General features: G+C 51.8%; 1 protein-coding gene across 1 annotated transcript; it reads right to left on the reverse strand.

Moving 5' to 3' along the window:
- Window positions 1-5,212: 5,212 nt before the first annotated feature.
- Window positions 5,213-16,957, reverse strand: CUNH3orf18 (chromosome unknown C3orf18 homolog). Its single transcript, XM_010615445.3, has 5 exons — window positions 16,793-16,957; window positions 14,855-15,214; window positions 12,128-12,153; window positions 11,383-11,512; window positions 5,213-10,075 (listed from the first exon to the last, which is right to left on the reverse strand). Exons 2-5 carry the CDS (start codon window positions 15,080-15,082, stop codon window positions 9,995-9,997), a joined length of 465 nt encoding a protein of 154 aa, XP_010613747.1. The 5' UTR covers window positions 15,083-15,214; window positions 16,793-16,957; the 3' UTR covers window positions 5,213-9,994.
- Window positions 16,958-16,963: the final 6 nt, after the last annotated feature.

A 16,963-nucleotide genomic window follows, 5' to 3' on the forward strand; every position in this document is an offset into this window, starting at 1 on the left:
CTAATTGGAGGGGGCATTTCAATCAATGCCATACAGCTGGCTCCACAGGGACCCCATCCTGGTGGCTGTTATTGTGGGTCACACATCTGGTGGTGAGCCCCATTGGAGCCACAGCAAGATCAGGGGCACCTGGGTCGAGCCTGGCCCCAAATCCCAGTTTCATTTATGCCACTGAACCGTACCATTGCTCAAAGCCCACTTGAAATGTCATCTCCTAGGATGCTGCCCAGAATTCCAGCCAGACAGGAGTCTCAGAGGCTAGGGGCTCAATGAGCACCAGACCAGAGTTTTCCCAGGAGCTCAGAGGAGGAGCTGCCAAGAGGTCACATGAAGCCTGCCCTGGAGATGGGGTGTGTCAGAGACAGTGGTTCCTGCACTGAAGATAGGCCGAGAAGCAGTGCTAACAAACAACTTGAGGTTGGGACCTGTATCTCTTTTCCTGGACATCTTTACAGCAGCCCCTGTGCACCTGGCATTGCTTGGGGCAGGGCCAGACAATGAGATTCAGAGTGCCCTGACCCTCTCTGCCTTCAGAGCAAGGGAGTGGAGAGCCAAGTAGATCTATATTCCGGGCCAGGCTAGCAAAAGAGGAGCATCCTGAGCAGCCAAAGCATGATTAATTACCAAATTAATTGCCAAATTAATCTCCCGGGTAATTGCCAGAGAACTGGGCAGAGGGCAGAGGGAAGCTGCTGCCAATCAGGGCAAGGCTCAGCCAGGGGCAGGGCAGGATGTAACCATGGCATAGGTATGGGCATGAGGGAAGAGGCGAGAGACTGGCTGCTGTTGGAGAAGATGGCTTGAGCTCAGCAAGAGGCAGCAGGCTGAGGGCCTCAGAGGCCAGGCTGGGTCTGAGTCCCGTGGAACCCTTGCAAAGCTGCACTGGAGGACAGAATGGCAGTGACAAGTGGGGTGTGGTGGGAGCGCAGCATGAGTAGCTGGGGGCCTGGAAAAGAACAGTCAGGTAGTGCTTATGAACCTGCTTATAAGACCTGGGAGGAGAGAGAGATTGTGGGCTAGGGACTGGGAAGGCAATGGGTGTCCCAGAGACAGAGAAAAAGTTGGGGCAAGGGACTAGCCCCTCTTCTGCAGCCTAGGATCCCCAGGTCTTCTGGACCCTGCATCCCTCTGTGGCTCTTTTAATAAGAGTAGTTAGGGAAGCAGGTGAGTAGTCTGCCAACAGCCAGATTTCAGGAGCTCTGAGGAACCTGAGGGACTACATTCTTCCCAGTGGAAAAATACTTGATGGCCTTGTGATCCAAAGCTGCTGATTAGAGCTAGGTCAGAGGACTCTCTGGCCCCAGAGCTCAGGCTCTGCACCATCTTCTCATCTGGCCCAGCCTTCCCAGGCTGGACTCTTCCTAGGCTAGACCTAGCGCTTGGGCTGTGTCTCCAGAATGCAGCAAATCAGGTCAAGTTTGCTGCAGGGTCCTTTCCCATGGCCCTGTCCCCACTTCCAGGTAAAGCTACATTTTCTGCCGGGCAGAGGACATTTTAGAACTTGAGCCGCTGGGAGGGTTAGTCCAGGGACTGTGCCAGATAGTGCATTCTGGACCTAGGTGGACCTGCATCCCTTGGACCCAAGGGATTCCTAAGGCTGTGCTTGAAGGCAGCTCAGAAGCATTACCCTGTGAAAGCTTAGTTCCCCTTAGGCAGCTCTGGACATTTGGTGTGCTATTTATTTAGTAAATATTTACCTAGTAGTATAAATATGAATGCTTTTAATCCTACCAAGCAAGGAGGACCTGCCCCATTTTATAAATGCGAAAATGAGGCCAAGGTTCAGGGACTGGCCTTGGGTCACATAGAGCTGAGCTGGGGTTCAGAGCAGCTTGTCCATGCAACAAGGGGCATTAAGGAGAGTGTTGCCCTACAGTCTTTGGGCAGGGGTCTCTGGGACTGATGGGACTGATGGGGAGACAGAGGTGATTGCCATTAGCTATGTTTCCTCTGATGTGGCAGAGAGGCCCATCATGGCTCTCCTCAGGGGTGACTGTCGCCGCACTGGTCTGCAAGTGCTGCTATCTGCCCTGTCACACAGGTCAGCCAATGGAGGCAGCAAATGCCCCCATCTCACTTGTTCTTGTGTGGAGACGCAGGAGCCAAAGGCAGGAAAACCCTTGGTGACTCAGGAAATTACCAGAGCTCAGGCCCAAGCAGTACCTTTCTGAGGGACTGAACAGGGACAAAACAGACTCATTGGAGCCTGGTCCAGGAGTCTGACAGAACTGAGTTCAGATCCTGTGTGACCTGGGATTCAAGTCACTCAAATTTTCTGCAAGTTGGCTTCAGGTGGGAGAACGAGAGCACAGAGATGTTTAGGTCTTGCTGTGAGAGGATCTCTGGGGTGGGCACTAAGAAACACTAGGCCCCCAGGGGCCCTGGCAGAGCATGGGCAAGAACCACTTTCCGTAATGCTTTTTTGGGGGGAGTACTGGGGATTGAGCTTGCAAGGCAGGCGGCGGAACAACTGAGTTAAATCCCCGGCCCTCCCTAATACTTTTAACACAGTTACTCATTTAATTCCCATGAGGCAAAAAGCCACGTGTCCAATTCTTCATTCATTAAACAGCCCTGACAACCTACTATGTGCCAGGATCCATTCTGGAGGCATAGGTCACAGGAGTGACCATTTACCGACCCAGCCTGGTTCTGGCCGAGAGGATGCAAACAACTTCAGTGCACCAGTCCCTAGACCTCTGGTGTTCAGAAAAAAGCTTCAAGGCCAAATTTTAGACACGCACTTCTTTAGCCTGCCCCACCCACCCACTCAGTAACCAGGGCCTGCACTGCCACCTTGTGGGCACAGCTCCACCTGGGGAACGTGAGTTGGTACCTCCTGATTCCGACTGAAGAGGTCACACTTGGGGGGTGGAACAGAACTCCCGGGACTCTTGGGAGGAAGTGGACATGGATGTGGTCTCAGTCACTTAGCAGCACCCACTGTCACAGTGACTCTTGCAGAGTAGTGTCCCAAAGAGCCATTTCCTGCCAGCACCTGCATCCACAGCAAGGGAGCCTGGTAAAGGAATCAGAATGGGTGTCACATGTAGTGCCATTCTAGCACATGCGGATGCTCTGCCTTTTCAGGGGTCCTCTCTTGAATTCTCCATGGTTAGTGGCCTGCCTGTGAGGAAGCCCATCATCCTTTATGTACACCCAACCCACGGGAGGCCAGGGCAATGACAGCCTTGCCCTGCCTGCAGCCAGAGGTGGTGGTTCCTCCTCCGAGTACTGCCATCTTACCTGTGTCCCTCCTCACTTCCTGGTTTGAGATGTTATTGTTGCTGACAGAATTACTGACCTGGCACTCCAACAAGGTATACTCTTCCAAGACAAGCCCTAGCTGTGCCTCTCATCACCAGAGCCCAGCAAAGAGGGTCTGGTATGGACAAGTTGAGTATTGTCAAAGATAACAGAGGATAGTGGAAGGAGGAGATGCCCTGTATTCAGAGAATCTTCTTTCCTTCTTTGGGAGTCTTGGAAGTGAGTTCTGAGGTCAAGTTCAAGCCCTACTATGTAATAAGCAACCCTACTGTTCTGTGCCTCAATTTCCCCATCTGTAATATGGGACACAAGGGGTGCTTGCCCTCTGGCCTATTGAGGGATTCAATTGGCTCTGATTCGGTCTGGGAGTGCCCCAGGAGGTGCACACACTACAAATTCGGGCCTTACCTATTCTCAGGGATTTGTAGCAGGAATCCTGTCCTCCTTTGCCTAGGCTTCGGGGTGTCATTTTATTGACCTATTATTGAACTAGAGATAAATCCCTTAAATCTCTCACAATCTGGTGTTTTTAGCTTCCTCTGGGTACAAAATATTTTGGTGAGCTCTACTAGGGCCGGGTTTAGCCACACTCCCATCGCTTGGCCCTCTGGCACCTCCGGTCTGCTGGCAGAAGAGTGAGTGGATGGGGTGTTGTTGTTGAAGTTGGCCTGCTGGGTAGCAGGCCAGGACTAAGAGGAGCCTGGGTAGCAGGTCAGGACTATGGTGAGGCAGGAAGCTGAGGGAAGAACCCTTACACAAAACATGAGACGGTGCTTACACTCAGGTTGGTGCCAGTGCAGTGTCAGCCCCTGGGGTGAGTAGCTCCTTGACATTTGAACCCCAGACCTATCTCATTCACCTCACCATCCAGGCTAAGCCAAGTCACCATTCCAGTGACCTTCATTTAAGTGAGTCACCATTTCAGGGCCTGGGTCTAGGGGCAGCTCTCTGTGCTACTACATGGGGGAGAAGCTGAGGGATGAGGAGAGAGACCAGTGGAGCTCCCAGGCCACGTAGCAGACCTGGCTAAGAGTGGCAGTGCCTGGAAACACAAGTAGGTAGTGGCATAGGTTGGATCAGGGGCTGGAAGAAGATTTAAGACCCGCAGGACCCGCTGAGTACCCAGTTGGGCACCAATTCCCCTCTTTCTGGAATGGTGTTAGATGCCCTAGTCCAGCTCTGAGCCCAGTGGCCCCAGTCTCTGGGTATTAGATCTGCTCTGCAGATGGGGCAACAGATGGTACAGGATTGTCCCCTAGCTCTGCTCCCACAGTCCTGCTATATCACCTCTCAGCTGTGTGACAGGGCTAGTCTCACTGCCTCTCTGAACCCCTTTGTGCTTTCTTTGTACAAGGGGGCTAGTGATTATCACAAGGACTAAATGAGGGGGCAGGAAGTACCTAGCAGGGAGCAGGTCCTGTGCCCAGGGCCAGGAGGTTGGAGACCTAGAGACTCCCATGGGCAGCTACACTCAGGGCCAGGCTCATGACAGACATGGGTTAAGTTCAGAGTGCGGTCTAGGGACTTGGGAGCTGGGCCAACACTACTGCTTTGTCTTCTTTTATACTAAGGAGGGAAGAGGAATTAAGAGAAAACTTGAAGGTGAGCATGGAGAAGCCAGGCCCAGAGGGGTTAAAGAGCAGGTAGGTGAAGGGTATCCAGGGGAAAGGCCCTGTCTTACTTTCTCATTGCTGAGACAAAATACCTGACATCCACAAGTTAAAGGAGAAAAGGTTTATTTTAGTTTACAGTTTGTCGAGGTTTCAGTCTACAGTTGGCTGGATTCAAGGGAGAGAAGCATGGCACAGGAGAAACAGTCCATGGTAGAGCAGGCAGGAGGCATTTTTATTCCACTCCTCCTTCGTTTTTCCCTTTTTATTCCACTCAGGCTACAAGACTATTGGTTGGTGCCACCCATACCCCTGGTGTATGTGTGTGTGGGTCTTCCCTCTTCAGTAAGTCCATCACTTACACCCAGAACTATGCTAAACCAATCAGTGGACTAATCCATCAACACACATCCACAATCCAGTCATTCCCAAAAGTCCTATATGCAAGTGCATGAAGCTTTGGGGGACATCTAGATATAAGCCATAACAGTCCCCATAAAAGTAGCTTAAGGCCAGGGGTTTTTGGGCCTTCCATGCCAGTGGCTCCAGCTCAGGAGACAGCTCCTTACCTGCCCTGTTTCCAGTCATAGCATGTTGCCAGCAAGAGGGTATACAAGCCCCAGCTTTGTCTGTCCCTCCTGTTGGATCAGAGGCCCTCGTCCAACTCCAGCTGTGGATTGAGCTGTGTCTGGTTTATTGAGGAAGGCCTTGAAACCCACTGTGTAGGAGAAAATGCTTCTCTACTCTCCTCTCTGTCCACAGATTCAAACTCTGTAACATCAGCCAGAGAAACCCTGAGGCTAGGGATCTCCAGACATTCCAGGCCCACATTCCAGACCCACGTTCCTCCATGACCACCCAGCTCACACAGAAATTTCAGGCTTTGCCACACTCATGGATCAGACCAGAATCCCACAGTGTCACCTTTTCAGCTTAACCCTGAGAGAGAAGGTGCTCATGGAGCTGGGTGGAGGGATTTGAGAAGTAGGGATTCCTCACCTGTCCGGGAATGGTCTTTGATACACTCCTTTCAAGGACAGAGGTTGGGAAAAGGAAACTCCCTTTTCAGACACAGCACTCAGTGCCAGCTGGTCCTCTGATCCTACCACAGACCGTTTCCTGGATGGAGGGTCTCACTCTGGATTTACCTCTGGAATGGACCACTTATCCCTCCCTACAAACTGCTGCTCTCATCTCCCTCCCTCAGGAGTGTGTGTGTGTGTGTGTGTGTGTGTGTGTGTGTGTGTGTGTATGTGTGTGTGTGTGTGAAATACACAGGTGTCTCCGGGGAGCAGTGATAGTTGTCCTGTTTTGCTACTGCAGGAAAAGCCCTGGGATGTGGACACCATAGGGACACTATAGAGGAGTTCTGGGAATAGGAAGGAGAGCATGCTAAGGGCAAATCCAGGCCTACATGGGATGGCAGCCTGGTCTTGTCCTGCTTGGTCCACCTGCTTTCTTCTTCCTCCCTCCCCTCCCTACACACGTGATGCTCACACACTTCTTGTTCACTTCTTAGTATGTCCACTGAGTGTGCTCTGTGCAGCCATAGATGCCACTGTCCCCATCCTGAGCCCTCAGAGGCCAGGGTGATAGAGCTGCTCAGCCTGTCTTAGGGTTTCCCCAGATAGCCTCAGCCATGGTCCTCTGTGTTGAGACCTGCTGAGGGGCACAGATGCACAGGATAGGTGAGGGGTATCTGTCTCAGCCTCTGACCACCCAGGCATACCCAGCCCCATGCCTGCCTCCTTTTGCAAACAGATGTATGTAGACAGAAATATAATACCTACACACAGTACCCCCACACTCCTCTTTCCCCCTACTTGATGTCTTCTCCAGTCTAGGATGAAATGCAGGTGTGGGTTGGCTCACCGATGGGCTGTGGTACTGAGCTCATGTGTTACTGAGCTCATTCCTCTGGAAGGAGTCCATGGCAGGATCAGACACTGCTGGAGCTTCTGGGCTCTCCTCATTACCACTTTCCTCTACATTCTGGAAGTGTCCCACTCTGCGTGCTGCCAGGTGATGGCACTGCTTTGTCCACTTTGGCTTGAAGGTGACATTTTACCATATTAAACAAGATGATGGCCTCCCCGCCCCAGTACAGTATTGGGGATTGAACCCTCCCAGGACCTTCATGCACCTCCAGGCCTTTTAAATTTTTTTATTTTGAGGCAGGATCTTGCCAAATTGCTAAATTGTCCAGGCTGGGCTTGAACTTATGATCCTCCTGCCTTAGCTTCCCAGAGTACTCCATGACACTACCATGTATACACTACTGTGCCAGGCTTAGAGGTTACCCTCCTTTGATGATGTTGTACACAACAAACTACCGCTGCCTTTGGCCTGAAGCCCTGACTGCTATCAGAGGTTTTCACTCACAGAAGAGCATGTGTGTGCGCGCTTGTGCATGTGTGTGTAGGTGGGGGAGCAGGGGACCTTTTGAGGGCTTCAAGCAACAGTTAACTGCAGAAGCCTTAACAGTGGGTAGCCCATCTCACCTATCTTCCTAGCAGAGGGCATTGAGGAGAGCCCTGGTCAGTTCCCCAGGCTTGAGGCCAAACCCATCAAGCCTTTCACCCCAATATTTATCAATTCCATATTCAAAGGTAATTTGGTTTTCCACTAGTGTGGAGAAGAAAAGCTAGAAAATACAAAGTAGATAGAAGGGAAGAGGAGGTAACTGCCCACAGTGATGGCAGCCCAGTGTCTATCCCCTAGCCAGGTCCACCCATCAGGGAAAGGGTCTGAGGCAGTGAGAAAGAAGGGTATGCCCCTCTGGAGACCCCTTCATGCCAGCCTTGCTTCAGGATCCCTGTTCCTTGAGGATCGTCAGACACCAAGTCTTCTGCAGCGCTCATGTTCCTGAACTGAGGGGCTACCCAGCAGGGTGGAACACACAGCTTACCCTCCATTCTAGGCCGCTCAGAGATCCTGCCAGTCTGCTAAGGGAAGGAGATGCCTTTCCAAGAACAAGGCTGTCACTGCCAGGCCTAGTTGTGATTCATATGGGCAGCCCAAGGGGTGCCTGGTCCTCAGCTTTATCTGAGGCCCTGTCCAGCAGTTCCCTCCCCATCATAGGCCTGGGGCCTCCCACACACACCTTATTTCCAACTTAGTCTGAAGCTCAGCTCTCTGGAACCTCAGTTGAGTCCTGGCTTGTGGAAATTTCAGTACCAAAACCAGGAAGGTCATCCTAGTGTCATTCTTCTCCAAAACTTTCTGAATCTCACAGGTGAGTTCTACACACACAACCCTATGGCTTCTCAGCCCTTACCCATACCCTGTGCCCTTGTGCTCCAGGGAAGGCCATGTTACTTTGTTCCCTTTTGTGTTTGACTCAGCTTCTGGGGACTCCAAGGTGTCAAACCACCCCTACTCCTAACCCTGTCTTTGAGGCTGAATCCTCCTCCCTCCCTTGGTCTCACAAGGTCTTCTCCAGCCCAGGAAGTGGAAGGCATTGTGACCCCAATCCACAGCTGAGATCCAAGACCCTGAATTTGAACTCGGGGCCAGAAGCCTTTTCTCAGACAGATGAAGGACTGCTACCTTATATCTGGGATCCAAGTGATTACCCCCAGGCCTCCCACAGTCCCTTCCTCATCAGGTCCCCTTCTGAGGTTTCATACCCCCAGTGTCACAGGCTGCACTCTCTTCATGTAAACATCTTAATTACATCTTTAATGCTCTCACGTAGAGATACTGTGAGTTAAATTACAGCTTTTTGTGCATCCTAAATTACTCACAGTCCTCCAGTGCTAATGTATTTATAGCATCTAGAGGAGGGAATAAATTGAGAACCTTCCCCACAGGGCTTCCTAGGCTGTCATTTCCTGATGTGTGGCATTTGTCCAATGGAAGATCCGTTTGTGCCGCCCTATGTCCCTTCCAAGCAGGGGAGAACAGTGGTGGTGGTGAGTCAGGGTATAGGGACATGCCTCTGTGCACATTCATGAGTACATGCACTCCCAGCCCTTGAGGACTATCCTGCCCAATGCCCAGCCCAGATGCCACTGGCATCAGCTGCCACCTTCCAATGCTAAAGAGGAGGCCAAGTACAGAGACCTTCCCCACTCAACAAACACAATGAGATCTTCCCATACAGATGTGGGAAGATTAAAACATAGACTAGGCTTCTTAAATTCTTTTCCCCAAAGGGACCCCATTTTAGGTAGAAGGAATTTCCCCACTAGCCTACAGCCTAGGACCATCCCCAGATCCTGATATGAAGAAATGCAGTGGATGACAGAATCTGGCCTTGCTTCCCTCTTCCTTGTCACTCCTGATTGCAGAAGTCAGAGGAAGTGGCCTACCCTGATGCCCCACTGCATACCATGGCATGGAGGTAGGCTTGGAGGATGGAACCAATGCAGAGGTCTCCATGCTGCCACTCAACCCTGTGCTAGGGCGGGAATGTGTCTGCTTTGTGGGCCCAATAGTGTTTGTACACGAAGCCTCTCAGTAGGCCTCAGGGCTACATCCCTCCACGTCCTTCCCCCCCAATTCCTTTTCCCTCAGTTTCCACCCTTCTTCAGGCCCAGAAAACAGCTGTCTACTGGGGATTGGTGGCTGGGAGACCTCATGGGTACTCTGTAATTTTGATGGAACGTGGGTGTGAGCAGCTCTTCTCCTGGCATCTTGCCTACTGGGAAATTTCAGCTCCATCTTGGGCCTCTCAGGGCCTATAACAGGTGCTGTCCTACCCCGTCTCCGTGACCTGGGTTGTGGCCTCTTTCAACCCAAAGGAAGTCCCAGATTTAAGAAACCAGGTCTCTCCTTGACAAAGGGGAGCCTTCTCCCCATTTCTTCCACATTAGAGCAGCAGGCCTTGATGTGAGGGGTGCGGCCAGGAGACAAGGAAGCCAGCAGTAGTTCTGGATCTGCCTAGTAGGAAGGATGTCCTCCATGTCAGGGCTATTGGGTCAGGAGAGGTCAGTGGCCAGACGGGCAGCCTGAAGAGTCAGCAGGTGAGTCCGCAGAACAGCTGGGGCTGGTCAGCCTTTTCCTGTCTTGACAGGGCAGGTCCTGAGAACAGTCTTGACAATCAGGTAGTGGGTGGCTCTGTGGGTGCTGTGGCAGGTGTCTTTATCAGAGGTCCAGGCCTGATCTCAGGCCACTCATGCATGGATGGCATTGGCTACATCAGTAAACACCAGTCGGCTGGGCCTCTGCAGAGGGCCCTGGGAAGGAAGAGTGCTCTGCAAGGACACAGGTAGGGGTATCAGAGATCGTGACCATGGCCATGGATTCTCTGGTCCAGTCACTTCCAGTCTTACTTCCTGGAGCCTCCTTGTGTTTAGCACCAGCTCTGATGTCTGCCTGGAATGCCCTCCCTGAAAGTTCAACCTAGAAATATGACCTGCTGGGCTGGGATTTAGCTCAGTGGTTCTGCTGCCTGCCTCACAATCGTAAGGACCTGAGTTTCATCCCCCGTACCAAAAGTAAAAAAAGAAAGAAAGAAATATGACCTCCCTTGGCTGACTCCTTTCCCAGCAGACATCCCTGCTTGCCCCATCACCTGAGCTGCACTTCCTGTGGGCTCTCTTACAGGATGAATTTTGCAGTTACCTCCTTCATCCAGTAGGGGAGACCTCACCTCTTTACCCCACCCTCGTAGAGGACCAGGCACAGGGAGGTTCATGAGAAACAACTGTCAAATGAACAGCAGTTCTGCAGGCTGGGTGGACTAAGTTTCTCAGCGTGATTTTCTGGACACACAAGGGTGCAGTGTGTCCTGACACTGGTAACACAGAACTGGCCGAAAAACCAAAGTGTCTCCTGACTCCCAGCCTGAACTCATCCTGAATCCAGAAAGATGCAGAGAAGCTGGATGGGGCAGGAGTGACCCAGCCTCAACATGACACGTTGACCCTTGGTGATTTGAGGGAATGGTGACAAGTGATTAGATAGCCAGTGACTCTGGCAGGATGCCAATAGAGGGACCCATCCCTTTGGATATAGGTGAGTTTGGCTGGGGTTTCCATAGGCCTGGGGCTTGACAGTGATTAGGAATCCACCAACCTAGTTCGAGATGCCACTGCTCAAGAGTCTGACTTCATGTGCAATTGATTTGGGACCATGGGCCCTCAGGGAGCAGAGAAACCCAGGGTCCCTGCCCCCAACAATCTCTGCCATTAGTCCTTTCTGGCTTTCCCAGTCAGTATGTGGGAGTACACAGACCAGAAGTAGGATTTTCATTCGCAGATGAGAAAACTAGGCTCAGAAATGCCACTGGGACTTCAGAGATCAGCAGATAAGAGCTATTAGGGCAGAGCCAACCTGGATCTCAGGGCTGTTCTGGGCCTGGCCTTGTGTAATGAGTCTGTGAGTTGTCATGAGCAACGAAGTCTATCAGTTTCTGAACAGACCTGACCAGACTCATATACACAATAGCTGCCAACTGACCACCTTGGCAGGTGCTGGCAGGCTGGATGGAAAGGGCAGAGGGTAGGGGAGAAGAGGCACAAGGGGCTGCAGGGTAGGTGGGGAGTCTGATAATGCCCACCTTGCTTTGCATGGCCTGTAAAGAGGCCGCATCCCGCCCATGCTCCAGCAGCTCCTGCTCCAGTTCATCTTGCTCCTCCGTGGGATCAAAGTTGTACATAGGCATGAGCTGGTGGCGTAGTTTCTCCAGCCTGGGGGTAGGAGCAGAGGCTGTTGGGGGACAGGGCAGGCCCTCCAAGTCCTGCCCACCAGCTAGCCTAGCCTCAGCACATAACCATGGTTAGGGGCCCAAGACTTCCCTTGGGATTCAATGACAGGCATTTTTATACCTACAGTACCAGCCCTAGTCCTCAGATGGGTGGCTTGGGAAGGAACAGTTAGTGATTCCACCGTGGGTGGAGCCATGCGCCACGTGGCTGTTGGCTGTTAGGCCTCCAGGGAGTCAGGGCCTCCTTGCAATCCATAGCCCCTGGGACCAGGGCTGGGGGCGGGGAGTCAGTGGCAGTCAGTTCAGGGCAGCAGGGCAAGAGTGCCAGGCAGTTAGGTGAAGGTAATTCCCACCTTATCTCCTCTTCTCCCCATCCCAATTCAAAAGTTACTTCTGGTTACCTACAGTCTTCACATCTGCCTGCCCTGTGGATAAAACCCTGGTGGGGCCCCTCACCCTTTCCTGATGGGACACCCTTTTTGCCCTGAGTGGGCAGAAGAGATCCTGACTTCTGACCAAGGAGAGGAGCCCATGTCCCCTGGAGCCCAGCCCAGCACCTCCCACTGGCTGGAGTTTCAGGTGGCACCTGGGAAATTACCTCTTCTTCTTCCTGATGTAGAAAACCTGCAAGAAAAGGAGCAGCGTAAGAAGGTGAGGAGAGGAGGTCTCAGCTAACTGAGAAGGGCCCAAAGATGAATAGTATGTTGAGGCTGAAAGTGGGGAGACTGTGGGTCCGTGGGCCCCATGTCTTCACAGTCCCCATCCCAGGGACACAGACATTATTCATTCCTCTGTTTGATGTCATCAAGTGCTATCAGTGCCCAGACAGGGCCTAGGGAAGCTGAGGTGGGGGCCAGACCTGCCCTCAGGAATCTGGCCTTGCAAAAAACACAGTTAATCCTGCCTGGGGGCAAGGCCAGGACCGTCACTGTGTCTGTGACAATGTCTAGTCACTCAGCACCTACCTGTTACTCCTCAGGGCCAAAGAGGGAGGGGAAAACTTGAGTGTGTCTCCTCCCCTCAACTCTCCTCAGGCCTAGAGCTACAAAAAGGTGAAGGGAATAGCCACATTCAGAGCAGCAGCTCTAGGCAAGGCTCTGGACAGGGACCCATGGGAGGCTGATGGCCCTTAGGGCCAGCAGCCCAGGCTAACCCCTCCCCCAACTCTGACACTGGAGGAACCTAACAAAGAACATATCCTGATTGTCATTGTGCAGATATGAAGTGAAGAAATAGGCAGTCAGAAACCACCTCGCTGGATGTGGACGCCCTTATATCAAGCCCTGAGGAGGGGAAACGTCAAGACTCAGGAGTCACACTGCTCAGGGATTCTAACACCTCTGCCACCATGCTGCTCTTCTTCAAACTGGCAGTTTCTGCCTATTAGGAGTGTGACTTCTTCTGCCTAGGAAAGCCACATCCTTAGAGTCTGTCCCAAATCTTTTGTGGCTCCCATACTCTTTGGAGTTTATGCACGGTTTGGTTTAGTTCCTAGCCTGGCCCAGAATTCCTCCTGAAGGACCCCAAAAGCCTGGAAAGAAAGTAGCATTTCCCTTCCCCCTCTACTCCCCATAGGGGTTAATGTTGGGGGTGTCCCTTGTTCTCCCATGGGTAGATGCAACAAGAGCTCTGAGGCCTTCTGGGCCAGTCCCTACAGACCCCCAGAAAGCAGCTCCCACTGCAGTACACTGTGCCCTCTTTCTTTGTGGACTCTTCCCCAAATCTTCCTCCCTCCCTCATGGCATGTGATTCAGAAGAATCTACAGGAAAGGCCTGCATCCAGTCTCTACTCCTTAATTCTGCTGCTCTCTCATCCCAACTGCTAACTCCTACCCACTTCTATTCCAAAGCTTCCCACTTTCTCCAGGAAGCCTTCCCCCACTGGTCCCACCCACACTGAGCTCTTTTTCCTCCTGTGTAAGGCATGAGCCTGGTACTGGTCTGCTCCTCCTTGTGCTCAAAACCTGGCTTAGGTACCCGCTGTAGACACCTTATCCCCTTGCCCTGGAGCTGTTTACTATTCTCCACTGCCTTTTGTCCCACAGCCTTCTCACCTCTCCACCTTTGGTTGGAATGCCATCTACCCTGAACCTAAAACAAATAGCAAGGGAACTTTACCAAGTTCCCAAGACAAAATCTTTTGCTGAGAGTAACCAGGGCAGATGCAAGTCATTTTACCTGAGACTGGGACACCTCAGTCTGCTTTGCCTCCATGTGGGTATCAAGGCCTCCTGACTCACTCCTCCCCCAAGAGACCGCTCAGCTTTGTGTTACATCCTAGCCCTGCTTACTGGTCAGCATTTGTTCCTTGGCAGCAGTCCAGGGCTTGCAGGGTCCATATGGTGACTCTGTTTAACAGTATCTGCAGCCAGGCCGCAGGTGGACCATCTCAGCCTATCTGTCCCAGCAACATGCTCCTGAGCCTAAGGCCAGCAACCACAGCCTTCAAGAGGCAATGGACAAAATGCCACTATGGCCAGACCCTCTGGGAGACCACCTTCTCTGGTTTTAGCTTATACAATCTCCAGTATTCCCTTAGTGACATTGTGAGTGCCTAGGTATCACTGTAGGGGGATACATACAGCCCTCTCTCCAGCTCTGTTTTGATAGCTGCCTGAGTCTCTTCCCCTTATGGTATGGAAACCAGGTTCATTCCTCAAGTCTCACCTTTAAGGTTGACCCCTATCTGCCCCAGGCCATTCAACCTAGATAAGAACAAAGAATAACAACAACAACAACAACAACAAACAAAACCTTTTTGTTTTTAACTCACCACTTATAAAAACCACAGGGCAGGACCTTATCTCCCCAGCTCAAAGATCTAGTCCAGGGTAGATACCCAGTAAACATTTGTCAAATGCATAAATAAAGGAACACTCCAACAGCCTGCCATGTACATAGCATCCTGACTGGACTCTGCATCCCACAATCCATCCCACCCACCTTTGGGCTCCTAGTTCTATTGCAATCCCCACACTCACTTTCCTCACTATCCTGCTTGCTCCTCACAGAAACTCCTGCTTCCCTCCACAGTTTGCCTATCAAGATCTTTCATGTGGAACATCCTCTTCACCAAATCTATGTGGCTTTCATCACCCAGTTTAAAATACCACATATCCTTCAGAATCATTTCTGATTCTTTCAAGAATTGCCTCTCTGGTCTCTGGGCCCCAACAGACAGATGTCAGGGGGTTAGGGAGGGTGGATTGCGTTATTGTTAATGGACAATTGTCTTCTGATTGAATTCTCTACAAACCTAAACACTGACCACACTCCCCCCAATGCAATGCCTTCTGGGCCAGCCCCAGCCTGCCCCAGCTCTCACCATGGCCACAGCCAGGCCAATCACCGTGATGATCCCAAAGGATAGAAGCATAGTACCCACACCAGCTGCACCACTAGCTGTGTCATGGATTCTAGTGTTATTGAAGCTTGTGGCTTCTGGGCTGAGAGTCTCAGAGGTGGGTCCATCAGTGGCAGGCTCCAGGTCAGGCTCAGTGGTGGGTGGATGACTGCTGAACCAGCTTCGAGCAGATGGGATCCTGGAGTTCATGCCGATTCTCAGAGATGTCTGTGGTCAGTCAACCTGCCCACTTACTTCTGACATCAGGAGTGCCCCAGGCTGTGGCTCTTGCCACGTGTGGTGGCCTCCTTGATAAAGGGAGTCCCCCTGTGTTTCCAGGCCCTGAAAAGGAAAGAATAAAAAGATTAAGAATAAAAAGACTGAGACTAAGGACAGGGACTTGGCCTTGAGATAAACATTTTCCTAGGTTCTGAATTCACTGGGGAAATAAAGGCTTTGCGGCAAAGTCAAAGGTAAGTTCAGGGGACAGCAGGACACAGGCTTTTTATATATACAGTTTCAGTGTGGATTTGGGAACATGAAAATGAAATCCTGCCACATCTGTTTGTGGGTAAGATATTCATAGTGATCATACCCAGAAGATAGAAAAAGTAGTGGGGATATTTGAATGAAAAAGACCCTTCCTTGCATAGTAACCTCCACCTTCTCCTACCCCCACCTCCTCATTTCCATTCCCCCATATCCTTCATCCTGCTTGGGGAAAAAACTGCAGCCTTTTCTTTCCCTGGAGGGAAACACTTGCCTAGGAGTCAGTGTTTGTACTCAGTTCTGGCTCTGCCACCTAACTGGGCAAGTCATTTAACTTCTCTGTGTCTCAATTTTCCTGAGTCTAAGGTGCAGGTGTTAAGAATAATCCATAGCATTACAGGTTACTGAAATGTCAGAATGAACAGGTCCCTAGAAAAGACTTAGCTTACCCCTACTGAGCAACCAGTAAAATGTTCCATCTGCTTTCTCTGGCCAAGCCAGTTATAAAGGGAGCTCTACAATAGACCCCAGATCCAGTCTGCTATGTGGTCCAGTGTGTGCTTAGAATGGGGGTGGAGACTGGTGCTCACAGATCAGGAGACAGGAAGGAGAGGCTAGGCCAGATCCTATGGCAGAGCTTTTCTGCAGGCTTTTGAGGGTCATTTGACCCCCATTCCCTCATAGGAGAGCAGTGGGCTTCTAGGGACAAGGAACAAGGCAAGGGGAGTATGTCTTCAAGGGCAGGGATGGAGCTCTCACTTTGAATTGCCTTCTCACCTTCCCTCCTCCTCTAAGCAGAGAGCAGGAAAATTGCTCAGCCCAGAGGGCCCCTGGGAAGGTGAATAGAAGGGATCCCAGACACTCTGCAGATGGGCAGGCCTAGAGAGAGGAGGGGTTCAGAGCTCATGGCTGCACATGTGCCTCCCTGTGCAACTTGCTCATAGATATACATGGATGCCTCCTTGTGCAGGTGCACGGGTGAGATATGCACACATGTGTGAGCTATGCACACATCTGGGACAGCCCTTTAAGGAAGAGGCAAGGTTAGCAGAGGGACATGGACAGTGTAGAGCCATCCCTCTCTGCCTTCTTGTTCCTTCTAGGCTAGGTAAAGTGTCTCAGGTTCTCCTCTATTCTGCCACTGACACCAGGCATGACCTTGGGCCAGATCCTTAACATGGGCTGAGGCTGGGTTTACTCCTCCAGTCAAAGGAGAAGGAACCCTGAAGGCCAGCCACCTTCTTGGCCTGCCCCTGGAGCCAAAGGGAAGGGAAGGAAAACGGGATGGAAGGGGTCGGCACAGCGATCTTCGAAAACCCTCAAGCCATTCTCTGCCAAGTCCCTCCATCCTCCCTGCCTCAATCCCATGCCCGTCTCCTTGACCCTGGGATTCATCCACTCTCGCACAGATGCAGCGACCTCAGCACTTACTTAATCCTCTCCGGGACTCCGAGCTCATTGAGAGAGGCTAGGGGTGGTGGCCACAGGCGGGGAGGCTAGGGCGGGAGAGACATCCAGGCCCGGCGCGGGGGCGACAGATCCGCCTGAAGTCCGCCCTCCCTGGACAGTCAGAGCTAGTGGCAGAGCGCCGAGCGGTCGGCC

The sequence above is a fragment of the Fukomys damarensis genome, unplaced genomic scaffold (genome assembly GCF_012274545.1).
Source record: "Fukomys damarensis isolate Sample0158 unplaced genomic scaffold, DMR_v1.0_HiC HiC_scaffold_37, whole genome shotgun sequence".
Classification (NCBI taxonomy): domain Eukaryota; kingdom Metazoa; phylum Chordata; class Mammalia; order Rodentia; family Bathyergidae; genus Fukomys; species Fukomys damarensis.